This window comes from Artibeus jamaicensis, unplaced genomic scaffold (assembly GCF_021234435.1).
Source record: "Artibeus jamaicensis isolate MK-2021 breed Jamaican fruit bat unplaced genomic scaffold, CSHL_Jam_final contig_444, whole genome shotgun sequence".
In the NCBI taxonomy this organism is placed as follows: domain Eukaryota; kingdom Metazoa; phylum Chordata; class Mammalia; order Chiroptera; family Phyllostomidae; genus Artibeus; species Artibeus jamaicensis.
In genome coordinates, this window is record NW_026521831.1 from 6124939 (window position 1) to 6151102 (window position 26164).

Here is a 26164-nt window from a genome sequence, read left to right on the forward strand (position 1 = left end):
AGAAAGCGTCCCTTTGGTTGCTAAGGCCGCGGGATCGCGGTCCAGAGACTGTTGGGCTCTGCCCCCGGGGGCGGGGCCTAGGGCGTTGGGCGGGGCGCTCCTGGGTTGGGGCGGGGCTACTGGCTTCGCGAGCTTCCGGGGCTCAGTCCCACTTTGGGAGTCTCGTGGGTGTCCCCAGCCAGTTCTGTCTTCCACCGCACCCCGTGCATTCAGCCAGGGCCCTGCTCTGCCCTGCTGCACGCCGTGTGCCCTCGGACAGGGCGCGTCCTCTGTTCTTTTTCTTTTTCATTGGAGACTCTGGAAACGTCCCAGTGTCCACTTGACAGCGAGAGCTGAAACTACTGAAGAACCTGATGAGAAGGCAAAGCCTACAGCCTCGGCCTCCCCTGAGATGTCGAAGTTAGTGTGGGATGGTCTGACCAGGAGGACGTGGCACAATCCTCTACTGCAAAGAAGAGCTGTTGCCTTGGGATGTCAAGTCCCGTACACCTGAACGACAGGTGGGTGGTCCCCAGCGGGCAGCCAGTTGCTACTTGGTCCAGGGGGCCCAGCTGGTGTAGGGGTCGTCTCCTAACAGCTCTGAAAGACCTCCGGGAGTGGGCGTGGTGGGTGGGGTGGAGGCAGCCAGAGGCTGCTGTGCCGGGCATTCAACCATCCACATCCACAAAGGGATGAATGAGATTTAGATTTTGACCTTTCATGCCGAGATGAACTGACAATTGGAAAGATGACATCCAACTTATTTCAGGGGTCATCACATCACAAAGGTCGTGGTGGACTATGACTACATCTTGCCATTTGTTGTCTTGGAATAGCCAATGCTATGGAAATATTTTGGGGCTTTAAACATTAACTTGCTATATGTAAAAATTTAACCCATGCAGTTTTTATTTTTTAAAATACTGATTGCCTCAAAAATGGAGATGGCTTGGGAGCTCCAGAAGACGACTTGGCTTTGAGTTACAGCTCTGCAGGTGTTGGCTGGAGACTGGAACCCACCTTTTTACCTTTCCAGAGCTATTACTTTGGCTGTAAAACAGGAGTGAACCCACCCACCTCCAGGGCTGTGAGGAGTGGATAAGACAAGCACGAAAGCATCTTCTCAAGTGGTCTCCAGGGTGAAATGCTTTTATCCTGTAAACCTTACGTATGCTGCTACAAATAGGAGCCTCATTTTTTGTTTTTTGCTTTTGTCTCCACCCTTTTCTTTTTTCTATGTTTCATTGAAACCTCTGTTTTGATAAAATAATTAATTTTGAAAATTTGCAAACTCAATTTGGGGATGGCTTGCTCATAGCAACGTTCTTTTTAAAAAACGATCAACAATGAAGTGCTATTGATTTAAAACGAAAAATATTTATGCAGTTTCAGTACAAAACTCCATGGGTTATTTTTGGCATTCTTTCAAATGATTTGTTAGGTCAAATATTTTAGAATTGACTAGATGCATCATTTCCAGAATTTTATTTCCCCTATTGATATGAAGCAGGTAGGTACTCTGAAAGTTACCAACTGCTCATGCTCCTATACAGTATCTCAGCTTTGTTTCATTCTTACCGCTCACATTACTGGTGACGTGTAAGTGTGCTAGCGCCATAGTTATAATGGGGTGGCTTCCAGAGAATTTTACATATGGGTAGGTTAGGAAAAGAGATTGTTAATTCTGTTATACCAGCCATCACATCATTTACTGTTATTCCTTCCCTCTTTCAAAACCGGCTTTCATATCACAAGTTCAGGAGATGCTTTTATTGGAAGACGGGTTCTGCCCACCTCGACTGCTCACCGGTGGGCTTGCTGAGCAAAGCCTGCGGCCTGTGGTCTCAGCTCTGTCACCACAGACTAGATGGGCTGCAGGCAGAGTTCTGGAGTCAGTGTGTCACATAGAACCTGTGTTTTCCCAACCTCCGTGTTTCCCCTGGACAACACATTTTGTTTTTGAACCCAGGAAAGAGAATGGTGGTGTGCAGCGGAAGATGTGAGCATGATCCCACACACCCATTTGCTGTGTTGGAAGTGCAATAATTGATTCTGGACTTGGAGGAAAGGCAGGACGGGTCACCACGGGGAATGAGGTGTGCGCCGGTTCATCATCACTGCCCTCTCCCTGGGAGCAGACAAGACTGCGCACAGTAGGGTGCTTTTTGCTGGACAGAAGAGTTCTCCAGCTAGCCTGGGTTGTGGGCCATTTACATCTACTGCCATTTATTTCCCCTTCAACTAGTACTGTATTCTGCCATATAATGTGCCCTTTTTCAACCATATTTTTTGAGGGAAAAATAAGAATGTGCATTATACGAGTGTAAAGATTACACACCATGGGTACAATAATCCCATGTATAACGTGCACAAAAACATGGGTGTGGATTATACACGGCAAAATACCATGTATACAACCAACTGTAGAAAATGTGAAAAAGTATAGCGAAAATTACCTATCTTACCACCTAGTGAGGACTACGAACATGTAGAATGTTTTATTTTTTCCCTACTACATAGAATAGTATTTTCCAAGCTATATATTTCATGTAGTTAAAATTTTCCCCCATTGCCTTTTCATTATTTTTAGTGGCTGAATATTTTTCCATCAAGAGAATTATACAGCATAACATAATCACCTTCAGAGCCACTCAATTTTTGTTAGAGAAAACGAACAGCCTTGCAGTACATCTGCTGAGCCACCCTCAATGCTAGGTTGCTAGGATGGAGCCAGCACAGAAGCTACACGCTCTGGCAAGGCCTCTCACCCACGTTCCCCAGAAAGGGTGCATCGATCTGCACCCCAAGGGATGTAAGAGCACCCTCTCGCTAAATCCTTCCCGGTACCACTTTATTTAAGTAAGGCACATGATTAAATTATAGGTGAGATTATCAAGTGATATTTACCTTTGTTGAAGTACTGGTCAGGCCGAGTATTGTCCAAGTATCTAGCGTACAGATGCTAGACATCTGTATCATTTTTTTCTCAGCTGCTTGATCATATTATTTGCCCGTTCTCATTTTTTTCTTACTGATTTGTAAGAGTTATTTATAGTTTTCCCCCCTTTGGAAGTGTAATAAAAGGCTTAAGTGATCTGGTGAAATTCTTTAAGCAATCTAGGGAAAACAGGTTTTAACACCTGCGTTTTACTAAGTCTCTCTGTTCTTTCACAGTCATGAAAACAGCAACTCACCTCATGTTAAAATAAATAATTCAAAAATGGAAACGAAAGCTCTTGGAATCAATCATTTATCACAAAGTGAACAATTTCAATTTTTAAACATATAACCACTTTTTCTTCATACTGAAAACTCAAACTGAGTAAACAGAATTTTATTCAGACTTTACAAATACCCTTTACGGTTAGCCTGAGATTAACAGGAGGTCCAACCTGAGGTCAGACTCCACTGCCCAACAGTCGAGCATCTAACAGGAGAGTTGGGAATGAACGTGAGTTACCAACCACGACGAAAGCGTTCCACCAGCGACGGTTGACAAGGAAGAGCCACCTGAACCGACCTCTGACCTGCTCTGGTCTACGTCATCTCCAGGGCCTAGAAGTACCTAGTATTTAATAAGGATTTTAAAAAGCCTGCAAATGACAAATTTCTGAAGGTGTGTCGAGGTGCAGAATTTTTGTTCGGCATTTCTACAGCTGCCACTTCAGGCTACTGTTAAAAACCAATGTTCCCCAATCTTACTATTCAACATGTTCTTGGAAACATGAAGCAGCACGGCATAGTTTATTAAGTTTATAAAGATCAGTACCTGTAATAAAATATAAAATACAGACTCTCCCCTTTCAAACAGGACGTCTCGGGTGCTTCCTTCACCCTTTGGTTTCGAACCCCCACAGCGCACTCACATTCCACTGTGGATTTAGCACTGAGACAAAACACTGCACACTCACTGGGGAAGGGGCAGCGCTGCGGGAATGTCAAGCATTACACATCGTAGAAAGTAAATGTTGAAGCAAAAATACTTTCTGAACATATACTGTAAGTCATGTAAACAAACATTCATAATAGGAATCAACACAGGCCAAAATATTGTCTTTTTAAGAAATCTGAATCTTCTCTTTTAAATCCCACGCATTGAAGAAGTTTTTGTTAAGAATGGAGCCTTTTCCTGTATTTGCTAATGTGCTTAAATACCTTGGAAAAAGTAATTATTACATTCATTTGCTAACGGTTTGTCCTCTTAGTTGGCTGGCTGTTGCAGACAAGGAATACAGAACTTTTCAGTCCCTGTTGTTCATTTAATACTAGCTAAGTGATATAGAATTAATCCGTCTTTATCAGTCCATATTAGTAATATAAACAGATTAAATGAAGCAGTGAATTTCAAAATTTGTGCAGGGGAAACTAGTTGATCATTTGTTTCCAGTAAGGCTAGAACCAAAATAATCACTGTAACGTTAGTCCAGGCTGGTAGTAAACCCTGATGTAGCCGAATCAGAGTTTGCCGTTAGGTCATTTTAATTCCCACGTTACTGTGCAAATACAGAAGTTCCCGTGTAATAGAGAGCGCTGGCAGTATCAAAGCCCTGGAGTAAGAGAATGAAACAGTGATTCCGCTTTGAAATGCAGAGATACTATGTGAAGAAATCTGAATGTCTTCATGATGCTATCATAGCAATGGCCTCAGGATTCCCTTCATGAATCAGAAACTAAGAAAGATGATTTATTAGTCAATAATGTTGAGTCAAAAGCCAAATTTGAAGCAAGAATGATGAAAACACAAAACCAAAGATGCATTTCTCCTATGACCATATGCAAGAATTTCAAGCTTCATGCCAATATTTTGCTCCAGCCGTCGCCCCTCTACAAGGAAAAAGCTTGGTCACGACTGCTCGTCTCTTTTCAAAGCTTCCAGTCTCTGAAGGAGAGCATTTCCGAAGGCATCCCGGTAGGCAGGGCTGAGCGCGTCCAACAGGGAGTAGACCGTTTCATGGTAGGGGGTGTGCAGCTGATCGTCCACCTGGTCAAAAGCATAGCCCACCACCTGCAAGAGAACAGTGGAGTCGGTAACTGGACTTCATCTTGGCACAGACAGCAAAAACCACCTGTTTACGTGGGTCACTCTCTAATGACACTTTTTCAATCAACAGGTAAAATATGCATGCATTTTTGATACAACCTTTAAGCAATTTATAACTCAGTATAAACAACCCCTACAAAATGCTCTATTCACAATTTTTTCCTCTACACTTTAATGGTTTGATTGGCCTACTCCTGATCCTAAAACAAATGGAAAACAGAACAAATTTAAAAAGCCACACAAAACAGTATTTTCTTTTCATAACCTAAAACGTGCTTCGATTTAAGTCCACATACTGAGGTCTGCTACATACAGGTACTATAACAAATAATAAATTATTGATCCGCATTTTTACCACTATTTGGTTTGGCTTATTTTTATAGAGAATTCTGGAAAATGTTCATAACATTAATCCTGCTTTATATAATTAGTTATCTGAAAGGGCATTTCACATTAGTAATACATTTACTTATCTAACATAGAGAAACAAACACTAACTCAGTGAAATAACAGGGAATGTTATTTTTTTTCTTTAAATGCAGCTAAAGCTTTTCTCTCCACCAAGATCACGAAATATCACAGCACAGTACAGGGCAAAATCACTTTAGTTTTTGTTGACTAAGCTCGTGAATTCCCTCTATAAATGCTGGATTTTTACGACACTTATCCAAGCCACAGAATACCCAAGTTCATGTTATTAGCCGCAGAGGCGGTGGTGGTCGTGTTTTCATGAAAAGCAGGGGCAAACACCCCAGGACGGGGACTCACACCTCCAGAGCCTCGCTTCACAGCAGCACTTTGCACAGTGCACAGCAGCGCCCCCTATCCACAGGCAGGTGTTCCTAGTGGAACGACCAGGAGCACCGAACCGGATGTAGACCGGGTTTGTTCCAATACACAGATACCGGCGACACAGTTAAATTTATAAATTTGGCATAGTAAGAGATGAACAAAACTAATAAATAAAACAGAACGATCACAACAATACACTGCAGTTACAAGTTTGGTGGCTGCGGTCTCTCCGACAACCGATCCGATAACAGATGGTGGCTACGGGCGGAAAGGGCGGCCTGGAGACGGCAAGGACACGCAGGACAAAGGGATGACTCCTGTCCTGGGCGGCACGGGGCGGGATGGCGTGAGATTCCACCACACTGCTCGGAAAGGCGCGCCGTTTCAAATGCGTAAGTTGTGCATTTCTGTACTTTTCCATTTACTGCTTGGAGACGTGGCTGACCACAGGGAACTGCAGGCAAGGGGGGGACCACTTCATCACAGTTCCGTCGGCCCCTCGCACCTCCGTGAGGCTGTCCTCTTAGGGGGCTGGGATCACGTCTCACTCCCGGTTTCCTGTCCAATTCCTGACCCGGGGTAAGCGCTCCACGACTGTTAGCTGAATCGGGTTGAAAAGTTATCTCACACCGAGCACGCCAGGCTTTACACCAAGTGATCCGACCTTACTGTGCACTCTCCAATCATCCTCTGGTCCTCTTCAGCTTTTACATTCACTCTCCAGGTTACAGGTGAAGACTCGGACTCGGACAGGCTGCCTAGCTGACCCAGGTGCACTCTGACTCTCGTGTAAGACGTCGGAGGACCCCATCAGGGCCTGCCCACCTCACCGCAGCGGCCGCAGCCTTCACCGACAGAAAACAGGATGAATTTATCCGGGGTCGTTCACCTCCACTTTCGATCTGCCTATTTCTATTTAAGATCCATTTCTAAAGACTACAGGCTTCTAGTTCAGATTTGGGGATTCAGACAGGAGTGTACAAAGCTAGTTCATGCAGGCGCCACTCCCTAAGCTAGGCAGCAGCCTACGGTGCTGCTGCAGGCTTAGCGTTTGCATCAATGCACGCGACCTCCGCCAGGGAACATACACAACACGTGATTCACATACATCTCAAGGGAACCGAATCTAGTGAAATAAACATCCATGTAGCCATTGAACATACTATTACACGACATTCTTACTTGCTCAGGCCTTATAACTCTGGGCAAGTTTGGGGGATTACTTCTTACGTACGGAAAAACAGAAATGTTAGAGAACTTTGGTGGCAATGGACTATGAATTAATCAGTAAAGTTAAAACTAAATTTTGGAGTTTCTAATGACCTATTACTTTGTTCAGGAGGTCAAAACTTTTACAGTGTTGTTTTTTTTTTTTTAAATAAAAAGTTGGTTTCAGGTGGTACTTTCTACTCTTCTACACTCAGGGTTCTGGTTCAAGGCCACAGGGAGATCACTCCGCCTAGCAAACTGCACACACAATCTAGAGCGCCATGCAACGAGGAGCCAAGACGACACTCCTAGAAACGTGAGGGACAACCGTCTGCTGAGACTGACTGTGGTCCAACAGCGGAGTCAAGTGCGCTGTCTGAATGGAAGAGACATTTCTAGGAGGTGGGAAGGCGCTCTCAATACAGCGGCCGAGACTCAGCCAGTGCAGGGGTGCATACTTTTGGTGTACCAACATGTTTAGCTATAGGAAACAAATGAATTAACTTGGGGGTGGTAATTAAAGTAACACTGCCAATCAAATTTAAAATAAATTCCATTTTCCCATGCTGACAAAAGACCAGGATTATTAAAAACTCCTAGCAAAAGTTTCCCTTGAAATGATCTTGGAAGCTACTGAGTGTTGAGTTCTCATTTGACACTCTTTCCCACCCGCTGCCCCCTCTCTGACCTGGCGGTACAGACATAAATAACGTCCCTGTTCGCAGAGGGACAGGCACTCACCCTGAGCCCCGCTTCCGTGAGCTCCAGGCAGTACCGCTCCCTCTCCCTCGTCTCCACGTTGATGTAGGCCACGTCGTCGGCACAGCGCAGGGTCTTCGAGACGAACATGCTGTTCACGGCGAAGAGCACGTCGTTGACTACAGCGTCGGCTTCCAGCCTCATGTCTTTCATATCGGTCCCTTCAAAACCGTTCATCTCTGCATTTTCCTCAAATCCTGACATACTGCTTAGCTCCATGGGATTGCAGTCGGTTTCCATTCTGCAAAAAAGGAGGCAGAAAACTTCTTTACAGAAAGATGGTCCAAATACTTCTTCACAGAAAGATGTCTTGTACTGTTTGAGTACAAGTACCTGTACCTTACAACTGCTGCTTAATAGAGAACATTAACTAGTTGACAACTTTTCTCTAAAATACTGTTTAAAACCATTTGTAATAGTTTTTCACAGCAAAATATCAGACACTTACAGATGTTCAGAAAAAAGTCTCTGTTCTCCATTTCTCCCCAAAGGGCTAGTTCCCATATTGATAACAATTGAAAATACTAGTTTCCAGCTATTTCAAACAATGCCTCAGTAAAAACCTTAACACGTACTTCCTCTTAAATGTGTCGTTATTTTTCTAGGATACTCAGAACTGGAACTGCTGAGTCAAAGCACATGCTCAGTTTAACCTTCAGGAGATAATGCTGACTCACCTTCAACAACAAAAGGCTGTGCTGATTTAAATTCCACCAAGAGAATCTGAAGGACTGCTCTCTCTCTTTATAAAACCACATTCTTTCCAATATTTTTAAATATTTACCAACTTGAGAGGCAAAGAATGATGCCCCCAGCCACTGACCCTCAGAGAAACTGAATCAAAATCTCTATGAATATTTTTCAGAGCTTCCGGGTGACTCTACTGTATAGTCTTGTTAAATTATCAGCAAAAATATCAAGGAGCTAGAGTTCCTATAGCTGCATGTCATTCACACAAGTGAAAACTATCTGCTAAAGACAATTAGTAATACACTATGTAAATCTATTTTAAAATTACACAGCAAATGTACAAATAAGATAGTCTTCCAGTCCTATTTCAACTAAGGATATGTTTTAAAGACCCTTTAGATCAAGCACTCAACAGCACTCTCCAGAATTGGTCACTCCTAACAATACAAGTTAATTATAAATTTACCAATTACTGCTGGGGACAATTTGTCAGAAAACTGAAGTATAACATTGATTTACTGTATAAGATAGTGAAAACATTTGTTTTCTAAAAATTTCTACTTTAAAAATAATCATCATATTCCTTCATACTTGGTTTTACGTATAAGAGCACCCCCAAAAGTCAGTTTGAAGACTTCAAAATGTGACTGTCCATTATAAATCTCTTAATATCATGAATACCACACATTGTAATTTGGCTTAAGTAATCAAGTATCTCAATTAGGGATGTCAGAAATAATAATCATCCTTACATGAAAAAGACAGCTTAACAGTAAGTCTTTAAAACAAGAATCCAGTCCCCTGCAACCAGGACCTCAGTGATGGAGGAGAAAGGTGAGGGATGCAGCGCTAGCAGGAGGGAAGAACCCCGCACGGTCAGGAAGTGGGGCATCGAGGTCGTGGTGTGACATCAGCACCAAAGGGCAACGCAGGGGAAGACGCATTTCCTTAGACTGGAGACTTTGTTTCTAAAATGTCTTTGCGTGACAGACAAAAAAAGCAGACTTTCAGAACTTCTGATGATGCTAATATAAATAAAAAAGATAGATTACTGAAGCATTACAGAAGTTGATAACATTTTAAGCTAATTACTTAAGGTAATATTATCATTCCTTCTTTGTTGGTTATAACAGGGCCTTATTTATCAATAGCCTTTCCCCTTCCTAAAAGCACCCAGATTTTCCAAGAAGCATCATAATGCCCCCTTCTCTGACCGAGTGAGCAATCTGGGTGAGACGGGCCCCAACCCCAGTTACTGAGCGCCCTAAACTAATCAACACACGAAACTCTTTCCAGTCACTCAACCCCAGAGCAGAGTTCCAGCTGTTCCCGGCAGGCATCCTGCAACAGGAAACCAGCCCGAGTCCGTGCTGACCAGGGGAAAGAGCAGGGCCAAGAGAGGCACCGGGAAAGGCTGCCGGCCCGGCGGCGGCGGTCTCACCCGCACTTCCCAGTTAGCGGCCGGTAAATTCCCTCACTTTACTGGCAACCCAAAGTATCTCCAGTGATGGTGGGTATCACCGATGAAAAGCAGCGATTTAGTGCTTCAGCAGCTTTATGGAAGAGGTAAAAAAAAAAGGAACCCCCATATTTTTGTGCCTGTGATATAAAAAGTACTTTTAAAGTCTTTACAGAATTTGAATAGCAATATGCATTAGTTCTGCATTGCTGCTGTCACAAATAATCATGATCTTGGCGGGCTTAGAACAGTACGAATTTCTAATTCTGGAAGTGAGAAATCTAAAGTCCGCTTTGCCATGTAAGGTACCACGTTCACAGCTCTGGGATTCGGATGTGGGTAACTCCTGGGGGGATTACTGTCTACCGGTGTCCATACCCTACCAGCAGATAAGCGTGTGAGGGCAGCTGAAGAGACTCCACTGTCTGCCCTTTCTTTCTGAACAGCCATAATTTACTTTTCTTTTTAAAAGAGATTTTATTTATTTATCTAGAGAGAGGGGGAGGAAGAGAGAAAAAGAGGCGAGGAACCCATGTAAGGGAGCTACATCAACTGGTTGCCTCTCGCACGCCCCCCAACTGGGGACCCAGTCCGCAACCCAGGCCCGAGCCCCGACTGGGAATTGAACTGAGACCTGCAGTTCCAGGCACTCAATCCACTGAGCCACACCAGCCAGGGCCACAATTTACTTTACACACTGGATGGGCAATTTAAACAGGCAGTTCAGATGGCTCGATCCAAAGGAGGCCCAGAGCACTCGTCAAGTTCACGGCTTCTTTGGAGAGCTGCCTTAGTTACAGGTTTCATGCTCTGCACTCTGCAATTCCAGCCCTGCCATTGCGGCACAGGCCCTGGGGATGGGCGTCTCAACCGAGTGACCATCTCAGAGTGGGCAAGGTGCTACAGGTTGTCCGGAATCAAGAGCTCTGTCCAACTACCTGACTCTGGGTGGTAATTAGCCTAGCCAATCAAATTTTCTCTTGAGCAGTTTGAGCATGGAGCCTCAAACCATGCAGGCAGCTGGTGGTAACAGGAGTTACAGAACCAGAGCAGAGCACAGGGTGGCCTTAGTCACAGGGCCCAGAGAAGTGGCTTCCACTTTTTCGACTACGCATCCCAGTAACCAAAACTTTTTGAGTAGACACCTCATTATATATACATTTACACAGACATACAACCACAATTAAATTATTAAAAGATAAAGATGAATTTAAACAGAAGGTAAAATATGAAATGGGAACTTACTATCTTCTTGCTTCTGTAAACTGAGGAAGAGGAAATACATGCCCATTTTGGCAAAGGCTTACCTACTACAATTACTCTTTGGTTTTAAAAGTACGGGACATTTTATGAATTTGCATGTCGCCCTTGCGGGGCCCTGCTAACCACTGCATTGTTCCAACCCCAGGGCACCCGCTGCCAAAGCGAGCACCGCAATCCCCAGTGACGCCTCCAGTCAGGCTGGCGGACTGGCCGGCTCGGCCATGTGACCCTGTAAACTCTTTGGTTTTCCTTCTGCAGCCAAAACAACTATCACGTAAGAAATCCTAGACCAGCAGAACTTTGTGATGACGGAAATGGCATTTATTTGTGCTGTCCAGTATAGCAGCTACCGGCCACACCTGGCATGCAAAGTTTGGCTCAAGTGACTGAGGAACTAAATTTCAAATTTTATTTCATTTTCATTCATGTAGATTTAAATAGGTAGGTGGCTACTGTTAGTGCAGGGCTAGACCGGTGTGAACATTTGTGGAGTGTACTGAGTTTATATCATGGTTGACATTTAAAGGTAATGAACTAAACTCACTATATAAATGAGGAGCCATATTTACAGATATTTTTACAAAATCTGTTTTGAAGCATAGCTAACCTATTAAGGGAAACTATCATTGTTTCAAATGGTAAAAACTAGAGAATTACTTCTTGTATTTTGTAGTCTTGTCAAGTAAGACTCTGGATTTCTTAGTCATTTATCATAATCCACTGTGTACCTATGTATCCAGCATTTTTCTAGGCACTGGGACACTAATTAACGTTGTCTACTGGTAGCTTTCAGCCTCACCGGGCAGACAGGACAGGTACATTAAATATGTACACAAATATTAATGCCATGCACACACATTATAATTATAACCTAAGAAATGTACTTAATTGGGAATGCAGATAATTAGAGAAAACAGTATGTCTTGGCCCTACTGAAAAATTACCACTAAACTTGTGTGAACCTAGGTTGGTCACGTAACCTCACGTAACCACGTAACCTCACTGGACTCACAGTTTTTTTAATCTGTAAAACAAGGGGTACTTGTAGGAAATTTTTACAGTTCTTAAGAGCTCTGATATTCTATGACTTATGACATAATCATGATTATAATAGGGTCTGACTCAAGAAACAGGTCAATCAAAATTGATTTTGAAGGAACACAGATGAAAAGTTATAGTTGAGCTGAAAGGACTGGAGAATTCTGAAGACTTCTTCAAAGGGAATGATGTATAAGCGAGTCTGTACGGGACTCCTTACCATTCCTGTGGCAGGAGCTGGAAAGAGACTAGGCTGGCCAGTGTACTGGAGGAAGATGTTAAGGGAGTCATAGGTAAGTAATTTGACATGGTGCTGATACGTAGGACTGGGGGATTTATTTTTGACACAATAGGCTATTTTAGGCTCTTGAAAATGGGAATAAAAATGGTTTTATATTTAAACTGGGTTTCCTGTAGGCAGAATATAGTTTGGTACTGCTTTTTTGTCCAATCTCGTAATCTCTGTCACTTAATTGGGGTGTTAGGACCATCTGCATTTCATAACATCACTGTGCTTATTGATATGATTGTTATAACTGACTGATTACTATCTATCATGTTGTTTGTTTTCTATTTGTCCCATCTGTACTTTATTTCCTTTTCTTTCTTTCTTTTTTTTTGCTCACTTTTGGACTAACCACTCTTTTGGTCTAGTTTATATCCTTTGGTGGCTTATTAACTATAATTCTTTGCTTTTTTAAAAGAATATTTGTTTATTTTTAGACAGAGGGGAAGAGAGAGAAACATCAATGTGCGGTTGCATCTTGCATGCCCCACACTGGGGACCTGGCCCACAACCCAGACATGTGCCCTGATTGGGAACCGAACCAGCGACCCTTTGGTTCTCAGGCTGGTGCTCAATCCACTGAGCCACACCAGCCAGGGTATTAACTATAATTCTTTGTTGTGTGTTTATGGTGGTTTTAGAGTTTACAGTATACAGCTTTAACTTAGGACAATGTATCTTCAAGTGATGTTCTACTTTTCTACACGTACAATAAGAACCTTATAATATAATCTTCGTGCTATTTTTGTCATGCATTTTACTTCATCATATGTTAGAAACCTCACAATACGTGCTATTTTTGCTTTAAACAGTCAATTATTTTAAAGTGATGGGGGATAAAAGCTTAGGGGATAAAAAAGCATGTTTCGTGTAACCACACAGACACTATTTCCGGTGCCCTCATCCCTTCACGTTGATCTACACCTGCGTCATTTTCCCTGTGCCGACGGGTTTCCTTCAACACTGCCTGCAGCACACGTCTGATGCTGTTAAATTCTTCCAGCTTTTGCACACCCCAGCAAGTCTTCGTTTGTCTTCCTTTTTGAAAGGTGTTTTTGTTGGGAACAGAATCCTGGGCTGACAAGTACCACCCCCCCCCTTTCAAGATTGGGTAATAAAGATATTTCTTATTAGTATCTTGCATTGTTTCCTATGAGAAATCTGATGCCATTGTTATCTTGGTTCCTGTTGCTATAATTTTCTTCATGTTTCTGTTGCTTTGGGGTTCACTGAGCCATTTCCCTTGGGTTTATAGTTTCAATAAACTTCAAAAAAATCTGGCCATCATTTCTTTATTTATCTGTTCCTTTTCTCTCTGAAGACTTCAATTTCAAGAACATCGGTCCAAGTGAAGCTGTCCTGCTCCTCACTGCTTCATTAACGTTTTTCAGTTTCTCTTCTCTTTGTGTTTCACTCTGAACAGTTTCTGCCGCTGTGCATTCAGGTGCCACGTCCTCTTCCAACCATGTTGTCCGACAAGGTCTGGACGTGGAAAGAAGGAATTCAAGGAATCCATCTGTATGGAAGAGAACATGGCATACAAAGGGGGGGGGGCGGCAATTTTTGGAGGATTGCTCTTAGTAACTTCCTTGCTGATGTTATTCATGGTCTTACATTGTACCCTGATTCCCATAAGAACAGGCCATGAGGAGAAAGAGCTCGAAGTGAGTCAATGATTAACTTTGAGGAAAATTCTGAAGGGACAACTAGTTCTCCCCAGACTACTGAGTCATGCCCCCAAAACTGTATAAACAAGGTGTTTATAAACCTGAGTACGAAATTATCCCCGACTGTTCCCATATAAGAACTCATGTGATCAAAAGGTGGTGGGATTGTTAAGACACCTGTATTTCAGGTTCATTGATTTGCATAATTCCAATGAAGTTGTACAAAATAATTTCTTGACCAGAGAATAAAATCCCCTCTAATGAAATATCCCCTGAATGTCCAAAAGTTGTTGGAGTAACAGCCCCTCCCTTACCTTGAATAGGAATATATATCAATTAGAATTAGGCAAAGAAATAAGAGAAGCTGGTTAGCTATTACAAACTAAGTATGTAGAAACCATTACCAGGGAGTCAGAGTCCATAGTACATGGAGAAACATTTTAGACAGAAAAGATAGATAGCTAAGTTAGACATCACAAAGGCCTTATAATAATTTCCGATAACCTCTACTCAGTCTAGCGTATCCTTTTGCCCCATGACAAATTCTGAGAACTTTAATAAACAATAAGATATTCAAACTCTGTACATACAGCTATTTCTAATTGTCTGATTTAAAATACCTGGGTAGAAAATTTCCTTCTTCGCCTAACTGCAAACATTAATTGCTACCAAAAATATAAAAACCCGCTTGTACTTGCAATAAATGGAACAGAGCTCCACCGTCCTCCGAGTCGAGTTGGCACTGGTCTCCCATCGCCGATGCCTTACCCACCTTTCAGGCGCCCCTGGGCCCAGCTGCGGCTGGACCGTGGCACTCGGGTTCACTAATGGTTTCTTCTGTAAAACCTACTTAGTTTCTTCTACTTGGGTCTAAAAAAATGGTTTTCTTTTTGCACTGTCTCTTCTTAATTTGTCCAATCTTTTCTCTAGTTTTTTTTTTTAACATATGAATAGCTACAATGTGTTTTAATGTGTACTAATTTCATTGTTACTTCTACGTCAGTTTTAATTGATAGACTTTTCTCCTCATTATGGGTTGTATACTGCTGCTTTGCATGCCTGGTAATTTTTGACTGGATTCCAGACATTGTGAATTTTACCTTGTATGGTGCTAGGTATTTTTATATTCTTATTAACTTTACTGAGCATTGTCCTGGAATGTAGTTAAGTTATCTGAAAACAGCCTGTTCTTTTGAGCCTTGCTCCTAACTTTTTAAAGTGGTACCAAAGCTGCATTTAGTCTCTGATTACTTCTGCTCCGATGTAGGGGCAAACCCTTTCTGAGAGGTCTACCCAATGATGTATGGATTATGAGGTTTTCCGCTCTGGGTGACAGAAACAGGACTGTCCTTGGTCTTTCCTGATTCCCCCAAAGTCCTTTCTTCCCCAGCCCAGGGCTGTTTCTTCACAACCAAGTGCTGATGCTGCTGAGTTGCAGGATGGAGGGGGACCTTCCATGCATCTCCACAGCTCCCCCTCCAGCTCTCTACCGTCCAGGGCTCTGTCCCAGCGGCCCACGGACCCCTAGCTCCACAGCCTCAACTCAGGGAGGCTGCCTGGGCTCGACCTGGGCTTCTCCCCTCAGGATGGGGATTCTCTACAGGCAATAAACTGGGACACAGAGCCACCTCGTTTGCAGCCTGCCTCTCAGGGATCACTGTCCTTCACGGCATGATGCAAAGTCTTAACAACAACTGTTTCATATATTTTTGCTCACTTTTTCTTTTAACCGCAGGTGAAAGAATAAATCTGGTTTCTCTTAGTCAATCTTAGCTGGAAGTGAAAACCCCACTAGCCAGCTTTGAGCTAACTTTGCCATTTTATTGTATCAGTTTTTCTCTCACTGATTTCACTACTTTACATCAACTTTAATATTTCCTGGGTTCCTTCATTAGTGAGTTAAACATATTTTGACTCACAATTACTCTGTGTTTGTATGTGACCCACCCTCCGCTTCACTGCTTCCTGATATTCCTTGAACTCACCACGCATGCTCTGGTCCTAGGGCCTTAAACTTGCTGTTCCCTCTGCCTGGAAAACAACTCTTCCAGGTACTCAAGTGCCTTGCTACCTAGTTTTCTCCAAATTTCTAAAATGTCACATTATTAAAGAGAGGCCTTCCCTTACCCCTCTATATAAGAGTGACAAATCTCCCTTTATATTGCGCCCCCCCGCCCCCATGGCACTTATCACCACACATAATACGATTTGATTTTCATTTGCTGCCCCTGCCTTCAATAAAACGTGAACTCCAGGACCTTGACTGGTTCAGCGCTGTATCCCCGGCACCTAGAACAGTCCCTGACTCATGCAGGAAATCAGTACATCTACACCGAATACAGGAGCAGATCTTCCACTACAGACCACATACTCCTGGAAGGTTCTGCCTGATTCTTCACCCTGTTCACCTTAGCAGTTGCGAAGACTTTCATTTAATGAACCTTGAACGAGTGGTTTTGAATGCACGAAGAGCAAGGGAGCCGAGGTTGCTGAGAATGCTTGGGGCGACCCCAGCAATGCACACTCCAGAGAGCACTGTGGATCGGAGACGGAAAGGTGGTCGAGGGAAGGGACCCGGAGCTTTCCCTATCTGACGACATTTTGGGGCCGTCAGTACACATTTCTATCGCATTCATGAGTTACCAAACAAATAAAATCTCCTTACACAGGTCATCTTAATTTACTATGCTTAATGAAACTACGTGAATCGGACTCTGTTGAGGTTCGTTCCTCACTCCTATCGCTCAATTTTCCTAACAATAGTTGGAGGTTCGACAGTAACCCGCTCACCGTTGGCAAAGGCTCCAACGGCCGAGCCCTGGTCGGAGCGGCTCAGCTAAACGGCAGTGTCGGGCTCTTAGCGAAAGCGGACGTCTGGCTCGCTGGCCACCGCCCCCCCACCCCGCCCCGCAGGCCTTTCGGGGTTGCCTAAGTTAACAGCCAGCTCGGCCTCTGCAGGAGTTGCCTCTAAGGCGGCAACACCCGGGCGCAGATGCCCATCGCCCACGTTTCCGCGGGGACGGGAGGCCTGGGCACGGCCCACGGAAAGCAGGTCTGCACTCAAATCCTCGACAACTCAAGTTTCTCGGTGCCGGGCGTAGCACACCCAGGGCGCAGCACACCCAGAACCCAGAAGGCGCTTCTTAAGCCGCCGGCCGCCACACAGTCACGAATAGGAAGGCTTGGAAACGATACCTGCACGAGCCGGGCTACGAACAACTTGCTGGCAATGCGCAACACCGGTCAATACGCGGAGGCGGCGGGGATAAGCGGTAGCGGCCGCAGCCCTCCCCTTGGCGTCCGTTTCCCGCGTCCGGGTGTGAGAGGAGGGGGACGGCCCAGGCCGGGCCCGCCTCTGGAGCCCTCTCCTCCCAGCGGCGGGCCCCTTCGGCCTCCGCCCCGTGCGGCCCGGCCTGCTGCGCCGGGTCCCGCTCGGAGGGCCCCCGGCCCGCCCCCGCGGTAGCCAGCCCGGCCGCAGCTCACCTGCGCGCGCCCGGGGCCTCCTGGTCCGCCCTCCCGATCTGCCCACCCTGGGCGTAAGGAGCCGGCCCTCGGCAGCACCACCCCTTCTCCCCCTCCTTCAGAGCCCTCGCCTCTTCGGAAGCCGGAACCGCTCGCTTCCGGGCCCTTCGTCCCGCCTCCCGCAGCTCCAGTGTTGCGTCACTTCCGCCAGCGCCCGGTGGCGCGCTGGGAGTTCGGGTCTCTCGAACGCGCCGGGAGCATCGCCAGAGTCGGGAGCGCGCCCGCGGATGACAACAAATTCGTCGCGCGGCGGCGGTGGAGGTGTCTGCCTGCGCCCCTCTCTCGGGCCCCGCCTCGGCCCCTCGCACTGTCTCGCACCCCGCCTCTGTGCGGACTAGGATCCCCCCCGTAATCACCCGGGCCTGGGACGACAGGGACTCCTCCGCCCCTCGTCTCCGCCGGGCCTAGAGCCAGCGGCGCGATCTAGGAGATGGGGTCGCCCTGAGGGACGGCTGGTGCCGAGCGGGCATGGAGGGGCCGCCCCGGGCTTAGGCCCCGCCACCGCCGGGGGACGCCGGCCGGGATCCGAGGCCAGAGCCGCGCCACCCGCAGCCGCCGCCGGCCCACCTGCCAACCGTCATCATGCCTTGGCCGTTTTCAGAGTCCATCAAGAAGAGGGCCTGTCGTTACCTCCTGCAGAGGTACCTGGGCCACTTCCTGCAGGAGAAGCTGAGCCTGGAGCAGCTCAGCCTGGACCTGTACCAGGGCACCGGGTCCCTCGCCCAGGTCCCCTTGGACAAATGGGTAAGAGCCGCCGGCGGCCAGCCGGCCGGGACTCGCTCCCCTCTTTTAGGGCGAGGCGCGGGGAGTGTCATCCAAAATTGGTGACATTCAGTACCCCCCTGGGAAGTGTGGCAGGGCTCAGACACACGTGTACAAGTGTTGTTGAATCTGTTTCTAGCAAGTTGGCGGCCCAGAATCACGTGTTCCGGAAACTTAACAGAGGTGTTCGAGTCTCCGCCGTGGGAATCAGATGAGTCCGTGGCTTAGGGGGATGTGCAGGGGTCCACGGAGGGAGGTGACCGGTGCTGCCCCTCCGCGAAAAAGGGGTCGCGGGGCTCTGTGGAAAACCAGCCCTATTTCCTGGGATGACACTTCGGAAGGATTCAGGATGAGGAGGAGGATCTGTGGGGACGCCGTCGGTCTTCATTATTCGCTTGTTTATTTTGGGTTGGCCCCGCGCACGCCGCGGTCTCCTGCGGCGTTTGCCTTCTGGGAGGGAGCTCGGTCGGGGCAGGCCTCCGCTGCCGGTTCGTCTGCTTTTGCTCGATGACATTTACAGGGCCAGCCTGTGAGTGATGGTGTGGCCCTGGCGGTGCCGTGTGCTTCACGTGACAGCGTAAACGCAGGTGTTGCAAAAGCGCTGAAGCCGCAGTTTTCAGACATTTAAAATCCTGTTTTCTACTTGTCATCCAGAGGCTGTGACTTGACTCATTGTGTCTTACAGGTGCTTCTTGTAGATGTGTTTCAACTCACCACGTACAGTTGCACCTGCATTTGTACAGTCACTGCATAGTGTTTTCCTTCGCCTTGGGTTTGACGAGAATAAAGTGGCTTTTCCGCTTCTTCCAGCTTTTTTAAAAAAAGATCTTATTTATTTATTTTTAGAGAGAGGGGAAAGGAGGGAGAAAGAGAGGGAGAGAAACATCAATGTGTGGTTGCCTCTCATGCGGCCCCCACCGGGAACCACGTGCAACCCAGGCCTGTGCGGTGATTGGGAACTGAACCGGCCACCATTTGGTTCACAGCCTGTGCGCAATCCACTGACCTACACCAGTTAGGGCTCCCCAAGCTTTTATTTATTGCACTAGAGTCCGCTGTTTACAGTTTGAATTGGTTGTACCATTCTAGAGCGCTCCATTTTCTTTTCTAAGAGCACTCCTGTGCAGCTGAAATTTAGGACACCTTAGCTATAGGTGAGTCTCCTATGATAATTGTGCAAAACAAAAGGAAACTTTTTCTCCTAATTTAAGCTGTGTCAAAAAGCTGTGCTTTTTTCTCTTATGTAAAAGTATTTTAACAAAGTAATGATTTCCTTAGCCATAGAAACCTGAAAAGCTCAAGTTATGCTAGTACTGTATTATGACCATTAAGTTAATTTGCACTAGCTGTAAGTAGGTGACTTCAGCTAGGGAGGATACATAGGATGGTGGAACGAGCACTGTCTGAGCAGCAGGAAGAGCCAGTCCCACACCAGGCCAGCTGGGGCTGCCAGAGTTTGCCTACTGACATTGACATCCGCGTAGTAATTTACCTGAGTTCAGGACACCTGGGTGGGGTATCCAGTCTATGCCAGAGTACTCTAGTGCTGTACTTCTACTGTGGTAACAATGGAGTACTGTGTCAGAGTACTCTAGTGCTATCATTATTATCTGAAGCTAGGGGTTATGGTGGATATTTTTAAATTCTTTGACCCATGAGTCTATACTTCTGGCATAGTTATGAATAGGCCATCTGGAAGGAGGAGAGTTGGACATTTATAAACTTATAAAGGAGGTTTTTTTTGTGGTTTGAATAATTTTGTATGCCTTTAATGACTTTTCATATTACCCTTATAGGGTAGGAATTATTATTTTGATTTTATATATGGAGTTAAATATTTTTCTCAAGTGGCATGGCCAACAAGTGGTACAGTTAGAATTCAAACCTGTGTAATTCTTAAGGCCATTATTCTTATTTTATAAATTAAGCTTATGGCTTCAAGACAAGGAAAGGGCAGTAAATGTTTATTGAGCATCTATTTATTTAAGGCATTGTGCGAGGCACTCTAATTTGTATGGTTTTATTTAATCCTCATGGGAAATGCTGGGTAGAGGCGGTGATATTTGAATTTTATACTTTAAGTTCCTTGACAGTGACTTATGGCTAGACCAACTCTGAAGATTGTTTTGTTCTTTTCCTTGAAGGCGAGGGATGTGCCCAACCAAAACGATCATGTCAAATAAAGCCTCCAATAAACATTTGCCGTTGCTGTTTGTTTATTTATTACAGTGTTTTCTGTTGATGACCAAGGTAAATCTTGATATGGCACTTAGATATAGCTGCACAAACTTCTGATGCTGAATTGTCACTTTGACTAACTTGAGTGACTTTCATAACTGAAAGAGATGACTCACAGAGTCCTAGGTCCAAAGGGAAGAATTGCACCATTGACGACATCTCTGATGCTCTGGTCCTGACATTTATGCCCGGGGTCATGTGGAGTTTGGCAGTGACATTCTCTTCTTCCTTGATCTCAGTCAGTTTCTGCTAATTAATTGGAAGGTTTTATATCTATCTATCTATCTATCTATATATATATGAGAAACAAACATCAAAAACCCATTTCTAAAACCTCTGTTTAGTAGACTTTTAGATTCATTGATATAATTTTCCATGCTTTCAAACCTTTTATAACCTATATAGATTATGACTTAAAAAAGACAATGTTTTTAATAGACATTATTTTAGCAACAAAATCATGTAACAATGGAAACATTTTCAAAGATAAATTTTTGAAACATTCTCCCCTTTGTACAAGTAGCCTTTGAAAAGCTGTTACTTTCTTACTCACTACTAAAATGATACTTTACTTTGAAAAGATAAAGTATGTTTTGTTTTTTTTGGAATAAGCCTACCAGGTAGCATATACTACTGATAGCCACCTGTCATCATGTAAGCTGGTCAGTACACTTAGAATTCTTCTGTTTGTGCAGAAGAAAATTGCTTTTTGTCTTTAAATCCAACACAAATATTTAGCCATAAGAAAAGCCAGGAAATCAGAAAGTTACTGTCACTTTCTATCCTTTCACGAAGATTCTGTTGCTTAAAGGCCTGTCTTTGTCATGTAGAATGATGCTCCAGTGCGCTGAAACGGGGCACCCACCGAGGGCACCTCCCTTAATTCAGAGCCACCGGTCTTCTCTCTGGGACAGTTGGATATGTGGCCGGAGTGAGGGTGCCGATGCCCTTTGCGTAGTAAATTGTAGTACAACTTTTAAATCTGAAAGTGTGAAAAATGTAATATGGAATGTCTCATCTTTTACTCATATCCTTAGTGGATCATCTGTTACACTCTGGGATAGATACATTTTGGAGACTACTAACTAACTTAAAAGGGACCTCAAGTGGGAGGGAGGAATAGAGGCAAGGAGTTTGGAACTCGTCCACCGTTGGAGTGGGCTGTCTTATCAGGTCATGAGTTCCTTTCCCACCGAAGTAGTCAAAAAATGCTGGGTAGTATTGGAAGAGTCAGAGACCAAGATGCGGAGTCATCAGGGTGTCAGTGGTGACCGAGTGGCGTGAGCTGCACGGGCAGTTGAAGATGGAGTTGAGAAACAAAAGAGGTTGAAGATGAAACTTAGCTGAATACCACCATTTTAAAGCGGGAAAGAACTGGAAAGATACTGAGCATGAGAAGGGTGTTAGGGAAACCAAGGGAAGTTAGAATTTCAAAATAAGAGTTAGACCAAGGTGAGAATTCAAGGACAGTGAGGACTGAACATTGTCCATTCTACGCGTTGGCTTCTTGGCAGTTGAGGACAGTTTCAGAAGAGCTGAGAGTTAGAAGGCAGACAGTATTGGGTTGACCAAAAAGTCCGTTAAGTTTTTTCCATACCATAGCTCTAGTGATGCTTAGTTGCTCTCAACTTGGTTCGAAACAATTTTGTTAGCTTGTATTGTGACAGCTGTCATATCAGCATGCATTTAAGAAACTTATCAAAATTGGTGAATTTTTGTGCAGCCATTTTAATATTAAAAATAGAAGGAACTGCACAACATTTTCAGCATATTATCTTTTATTGTTTCAAGAAAGGTAAAAATGCAACTGAAACACACAAAAAAGATTTGTGACTGATCGAATGTGTCAGAAGTGGTTTGTGAAGTTTCTTAGTACTACGGACATTTTAGCCAAAAAATTCTTTGCTCTGGGCTGTCTTTGCCCGCTGTTCAGCAGCACCCTGGCTTCTACCCACTAGAAGCCAATAGCAGGAGATAGCCGACATGCTTATAATATCCAAATCGAATGATTGGTGAAAAGGGACAATGTGTGTGTTATTTTGTGGAAAAGCCATATGGACTCTTTGGCCAACCCAATAGTTGGTGGTTTGAGCGAATGGCTGGCTTGACTGAAGAAAAAGAAATGAGGCTGATGACCAGAGAGGACATGGTGTCACAACGGGATTTTAGTTCGCGTTTGAAGATAATTGTGGCCATTAGTTAAGCACCTTGTATTTCTACATATTGTGCACGGTGCTTTTATAGATGTTTTCTTGCTCTGAGTTGGGTGCTACCATTTCCATTTTACCACAGGGTTACATCACTTGGGCTTCGTATTAGCTGGGCAGCAAGATTTCAAACCCAGGTCTTTCTGACCGCAGTATTCTTTTTGGACCCCACAGTGCCTCCAAAGATTCAAGAAGCCTGAGTTTCTCAAACTTTAGCTGCATGGGGTTCACCTGGGAAATTTGATAACTTCCAGACTTCTGGATCCTTCTCTATGGATTCTGGCTCCAAAGACCTAAGAATCTATATTTTTAAAATCTATTTATTTATTTATTTTTAGAGAGGGGAAGGGAGGGAGAAAGAGGGGGAGAGAAACATCAATGTGTGGTTGCCTCTCCAGCTCCACCTATGGGGGACCTGGCCTGCGACCCAGGCATGTGCCCTGACTGGGAATTGAACCAGTGACCCTTTGGTCCCAGGCTTATACTCAATCCACTGAGCCACACCAACCAGGGGAGAATCTACATTTTTTTTAAGAAGTATCTTAAGGAATTCTGGTGGTGCATGTGGGCCTCGATTGCCTTTTCAGAAACATCATTACTAAAGGGATTGAGCACCTTTCCATTTAATTTTAAAAGCTTGTCCTAGAAGTCAGCCCCTAAGCCCAAGAACTACAGGTTTGAGGATTATGAGTCTAGCACATGGTTTTGCTTAGTCTCCTGCAGAATCTTCCATTGTGAAAATATATTTCTCTCTTTTATAGTTTTGGTTCTGCAGTGATTAATTGAAGACCTTTAAAAGTTCCCTAATTTTTCTGATTATGTTTGCTAGACCTGTAAAATGGGTACAAAAATACCTGATTCAAGGGCTATTTTGAAGATTTAATGCAATAACGTGCGTATAAAATAGTACGGCATGGTGTCCTCTGTGTAGTAAGTACTAATTGTATGGTAATTGGTTTAAATCAGTTCTTGCATATTTTTATGCTCAATTTGATCTCTGTTTGAGTTCTGATGCCTTGGTTTGGACTAATAAGGATGTATTCTTAGCCTTACAGTACTCGTTAAAGAGAAACATGGAACTTAACCTCTGCGTTCCTTCGCACTACCGAGCATACCCTGCATTCCCGATAGCGCTTGTCATTGTGCTAGGAAGACACTGTGGAAGGTGAAGAACGATAGTCAGCATCGGTGCTGTGCGTACTTAGTGAGGGAACTATCTGGTAGCTTGACTTTTATCTCCTAGACATTCATGGCCACCCCATGGAACAGGGACTGCCCTTATTTTGAGTTGAGGACATCGGGACTCAGACGTCAAGAACGTGTCCAGAGCTGTGCTGCAAGCAAGAGCCTGACCTAGGACCTGCACACATGCTGTATTTTAGGGGAATGTTTTCCAAACACGTTTGCCCAATTTTCTCTTAAAACCTTTTGGAAAACTACTGTATTCCTTGTACATTTAAAAGCTGCCTTAAAATTGTTTTCGTTGTAAGTTTAAATAGATGTGGAGAATAACTTTTGTTGTGCTGTAAATATGGATCAAAAATACAGTTGTTTTCACCCAGTAGGATTACACTCCCGTCACACATTGAAAAATGCTTGAACGTGCTCATCGCTAATAGTCGGAAATTTAACACTGTATCTTTTCTCCATTGAATTCGTATGTCTGTCCCGTTCCCTATTTCTGCACGATTCTATCATTCTTTATTGATCTCATACCTAATTTTTTTATTGATCATGCCATCATTTTTGACAATAAAAACATGTGACTAAATTGAAGTTGATTATATTTAAAACTTTCTTTTTACTATTAAGCTTTCCTTTACATTAGTATTTTCTTTTTTTAAAAAAAGATTTTATTTACTTATTTTTAGAGAGAGGGGAAGGGAGGGAGGAAGATTGAGAGGAACATCAATGTGTGGTTGTCTCTCATGCATCCTCTACTGGGACCTGGCCTGGCAACCCAGGCATGTGCCCTGGTTGGGAATTGAACCAGTGACCCTTCGATTTGCAGGCCCGCGCTCAATCCACTGAGCTACACCAGCCAGAGCCATTAGTAAATATTTTCTAGTGCAACATTTTAATTAATAATTTCTTCACTTTTTTGTTTGTTTTTTAGTGGCTTCCTTACAGGTTGTTCTAGATCTCATGGTATTGATCTTTACTGATCAGTATCTCCTTCAGATAATTGTTAAATTTCAAGTGTTAACATTTTTCCTTTGGATTGTGTTATTATAGTATTACGAGTGTGCAGTTGATCAAAACAATAAAAATACATTATACATTTGAGTAGTTAAACATAGAAACTTCTATTGGAATGCATTTCTTACTGATATGAATAGGTTGTTTCTCCTCTTTCCTGATTAGTTCATACATCTTTAGGTAAATATGTGTACAACTACACTTTGACTGGGCTCAGCATAAATCTTATTCTAAATTTTTAAAACAGTTACAAGCTTGAGATATGCTGATGTCATCAGTAGATGAGAATTGAAGGGATTTTGCAGTAGCAATATCACTTAGTTCTTTGAATTTCTTTGAGTGTTATATTAAAAATGTATATAATAAGCCCTGGCTGGTGTAGCTCAGTGGATTGAGCACGGGTCTGCGAACCACACGATTGCGGTTCGATTCCCAGTCGGGGCCCACACGCCTAGGTTGCAGGCCAGTTCCCAGCAGGGGACTCACGAGAGGCAACCATACATTGATATTTCTCTCCTCTCCTTCCCTTCCTCTCTAAAGATAACTAAATAAAATCTTTTAAAAAATGTGTATAATATAGGAAAAGACTGGAAAACTTATTGCTGGAGATGTTTGTACCCTGGGTAGTGTATAGGGGAGGATTCGGGAAGGTTAAAAGACAGGGTTTTTTTGGCAAAGGGGGAGAAGGGAGATTATACAAAGGAACACGGGCTTGTGGGAGAGGAGACCCAACTTGCTGCCACCTTTGTAAGTTCTCTCTGCAGGAAGGTCCGTTGTGGGAAAGGATACATACTTAGAGATTGAGGGTCTGGGTGTTGGGACCTTAAGGCCACCCACGTCCGTGTACTTTTTTGGGGAGTCTGTAGGGCCACACCAACAGCAGCGTGAAGAACCCCGTTCAGCAGTGACCTCTGATCGAACAGGAGGTGGTCCCAGTCTCACACAAGGTTCAGTGTTAGGCTTGTCCGCAGAGAATCAATGACTCCGCCCTCACGCAACGTGGCGTTCTGGAGCGACCCTACCTGTGAACTACTCCTTCATAAGTATTACTTT

General features: G+C 44.3%; 2 protein-coding genes across 6 annotated transcripts in view; one reads left to right on the top strand and one right to left on the bottom strand.

The window, feature by feature from the left end:
- Positions 1-3204: 3204 nt before the first annotated feature.
- On the bottom strand, positions 3205-17768 carry GSKIP (GSK3B interacting protein). Of its 5 annotated transcripts, none has more exons than XM_037130284.2 (4): positions 17667-17768; positions 9223-9447; positions 7763-8021; positions 3205-4984 (listed from the first exon to the last, which is right to left on the bottom strand). In XM_037130284.2, the coding sequence occupies exons 3-4, from the start codon at positions 8018-8020 to the stop codon at positions 4823-4825; spliced, it is 420 nt and encodes a 139-aa protein (XP_036986179.1). In that variant the 5' UTR covers position 8021; positions 9223-9447; positions 17667-17768; the 3' UTR covers positions 3205-4822. The 5 variants fall into 5 exon arrangements, with proteins under 5 accessions (XP_036986179.1, XP_036986180.1, XP_036986178.1 ...); XM_037130285.2 differs by lacking the exon at positions 17667-17768 and adding an exon at positions 17379-17601; XM_037130283.2 differs by lacking the exons at positions 9223-9447; positions 17667-17768 and adding an exon at positions 17379-17601.
- Positions 17769-17800: 32 nt separating this feature from the next.
- The window catches only part of ATG2B (autophagy related 2B), a 67853-nt gene continuing 59489 nt past the window's right edge, over positions 17801-26164 (top strand). The window contains exon 1 of the mRNA XM_037130287.2: positions 17801-18449. Within this exon, the coding sequence (XP_036986182.2) occupies positions 18288-18449 (162 nt within the window). The 5' untranslated portion in view covers positions 17801-18287. The remainder of the gene's footprint in view (positions 18450-26164) is intronic.

Coding starts and splice junctions, on each gene's coding strand:
- GSKIP (XM_037130284.2), bottom strand. CDS start 8,020: ATGGAAACCGACTGCAATCCCATGGAGCTAAGCAGTATGTCAGGATTT. Junction 4,985..7,762: donor TCACGGAAGCGGGGCTCAGG/GTGAGTGCCTGT, acceptor GTTCTCTTGCAG/GTGGTGGGCTATGCTTTTGA.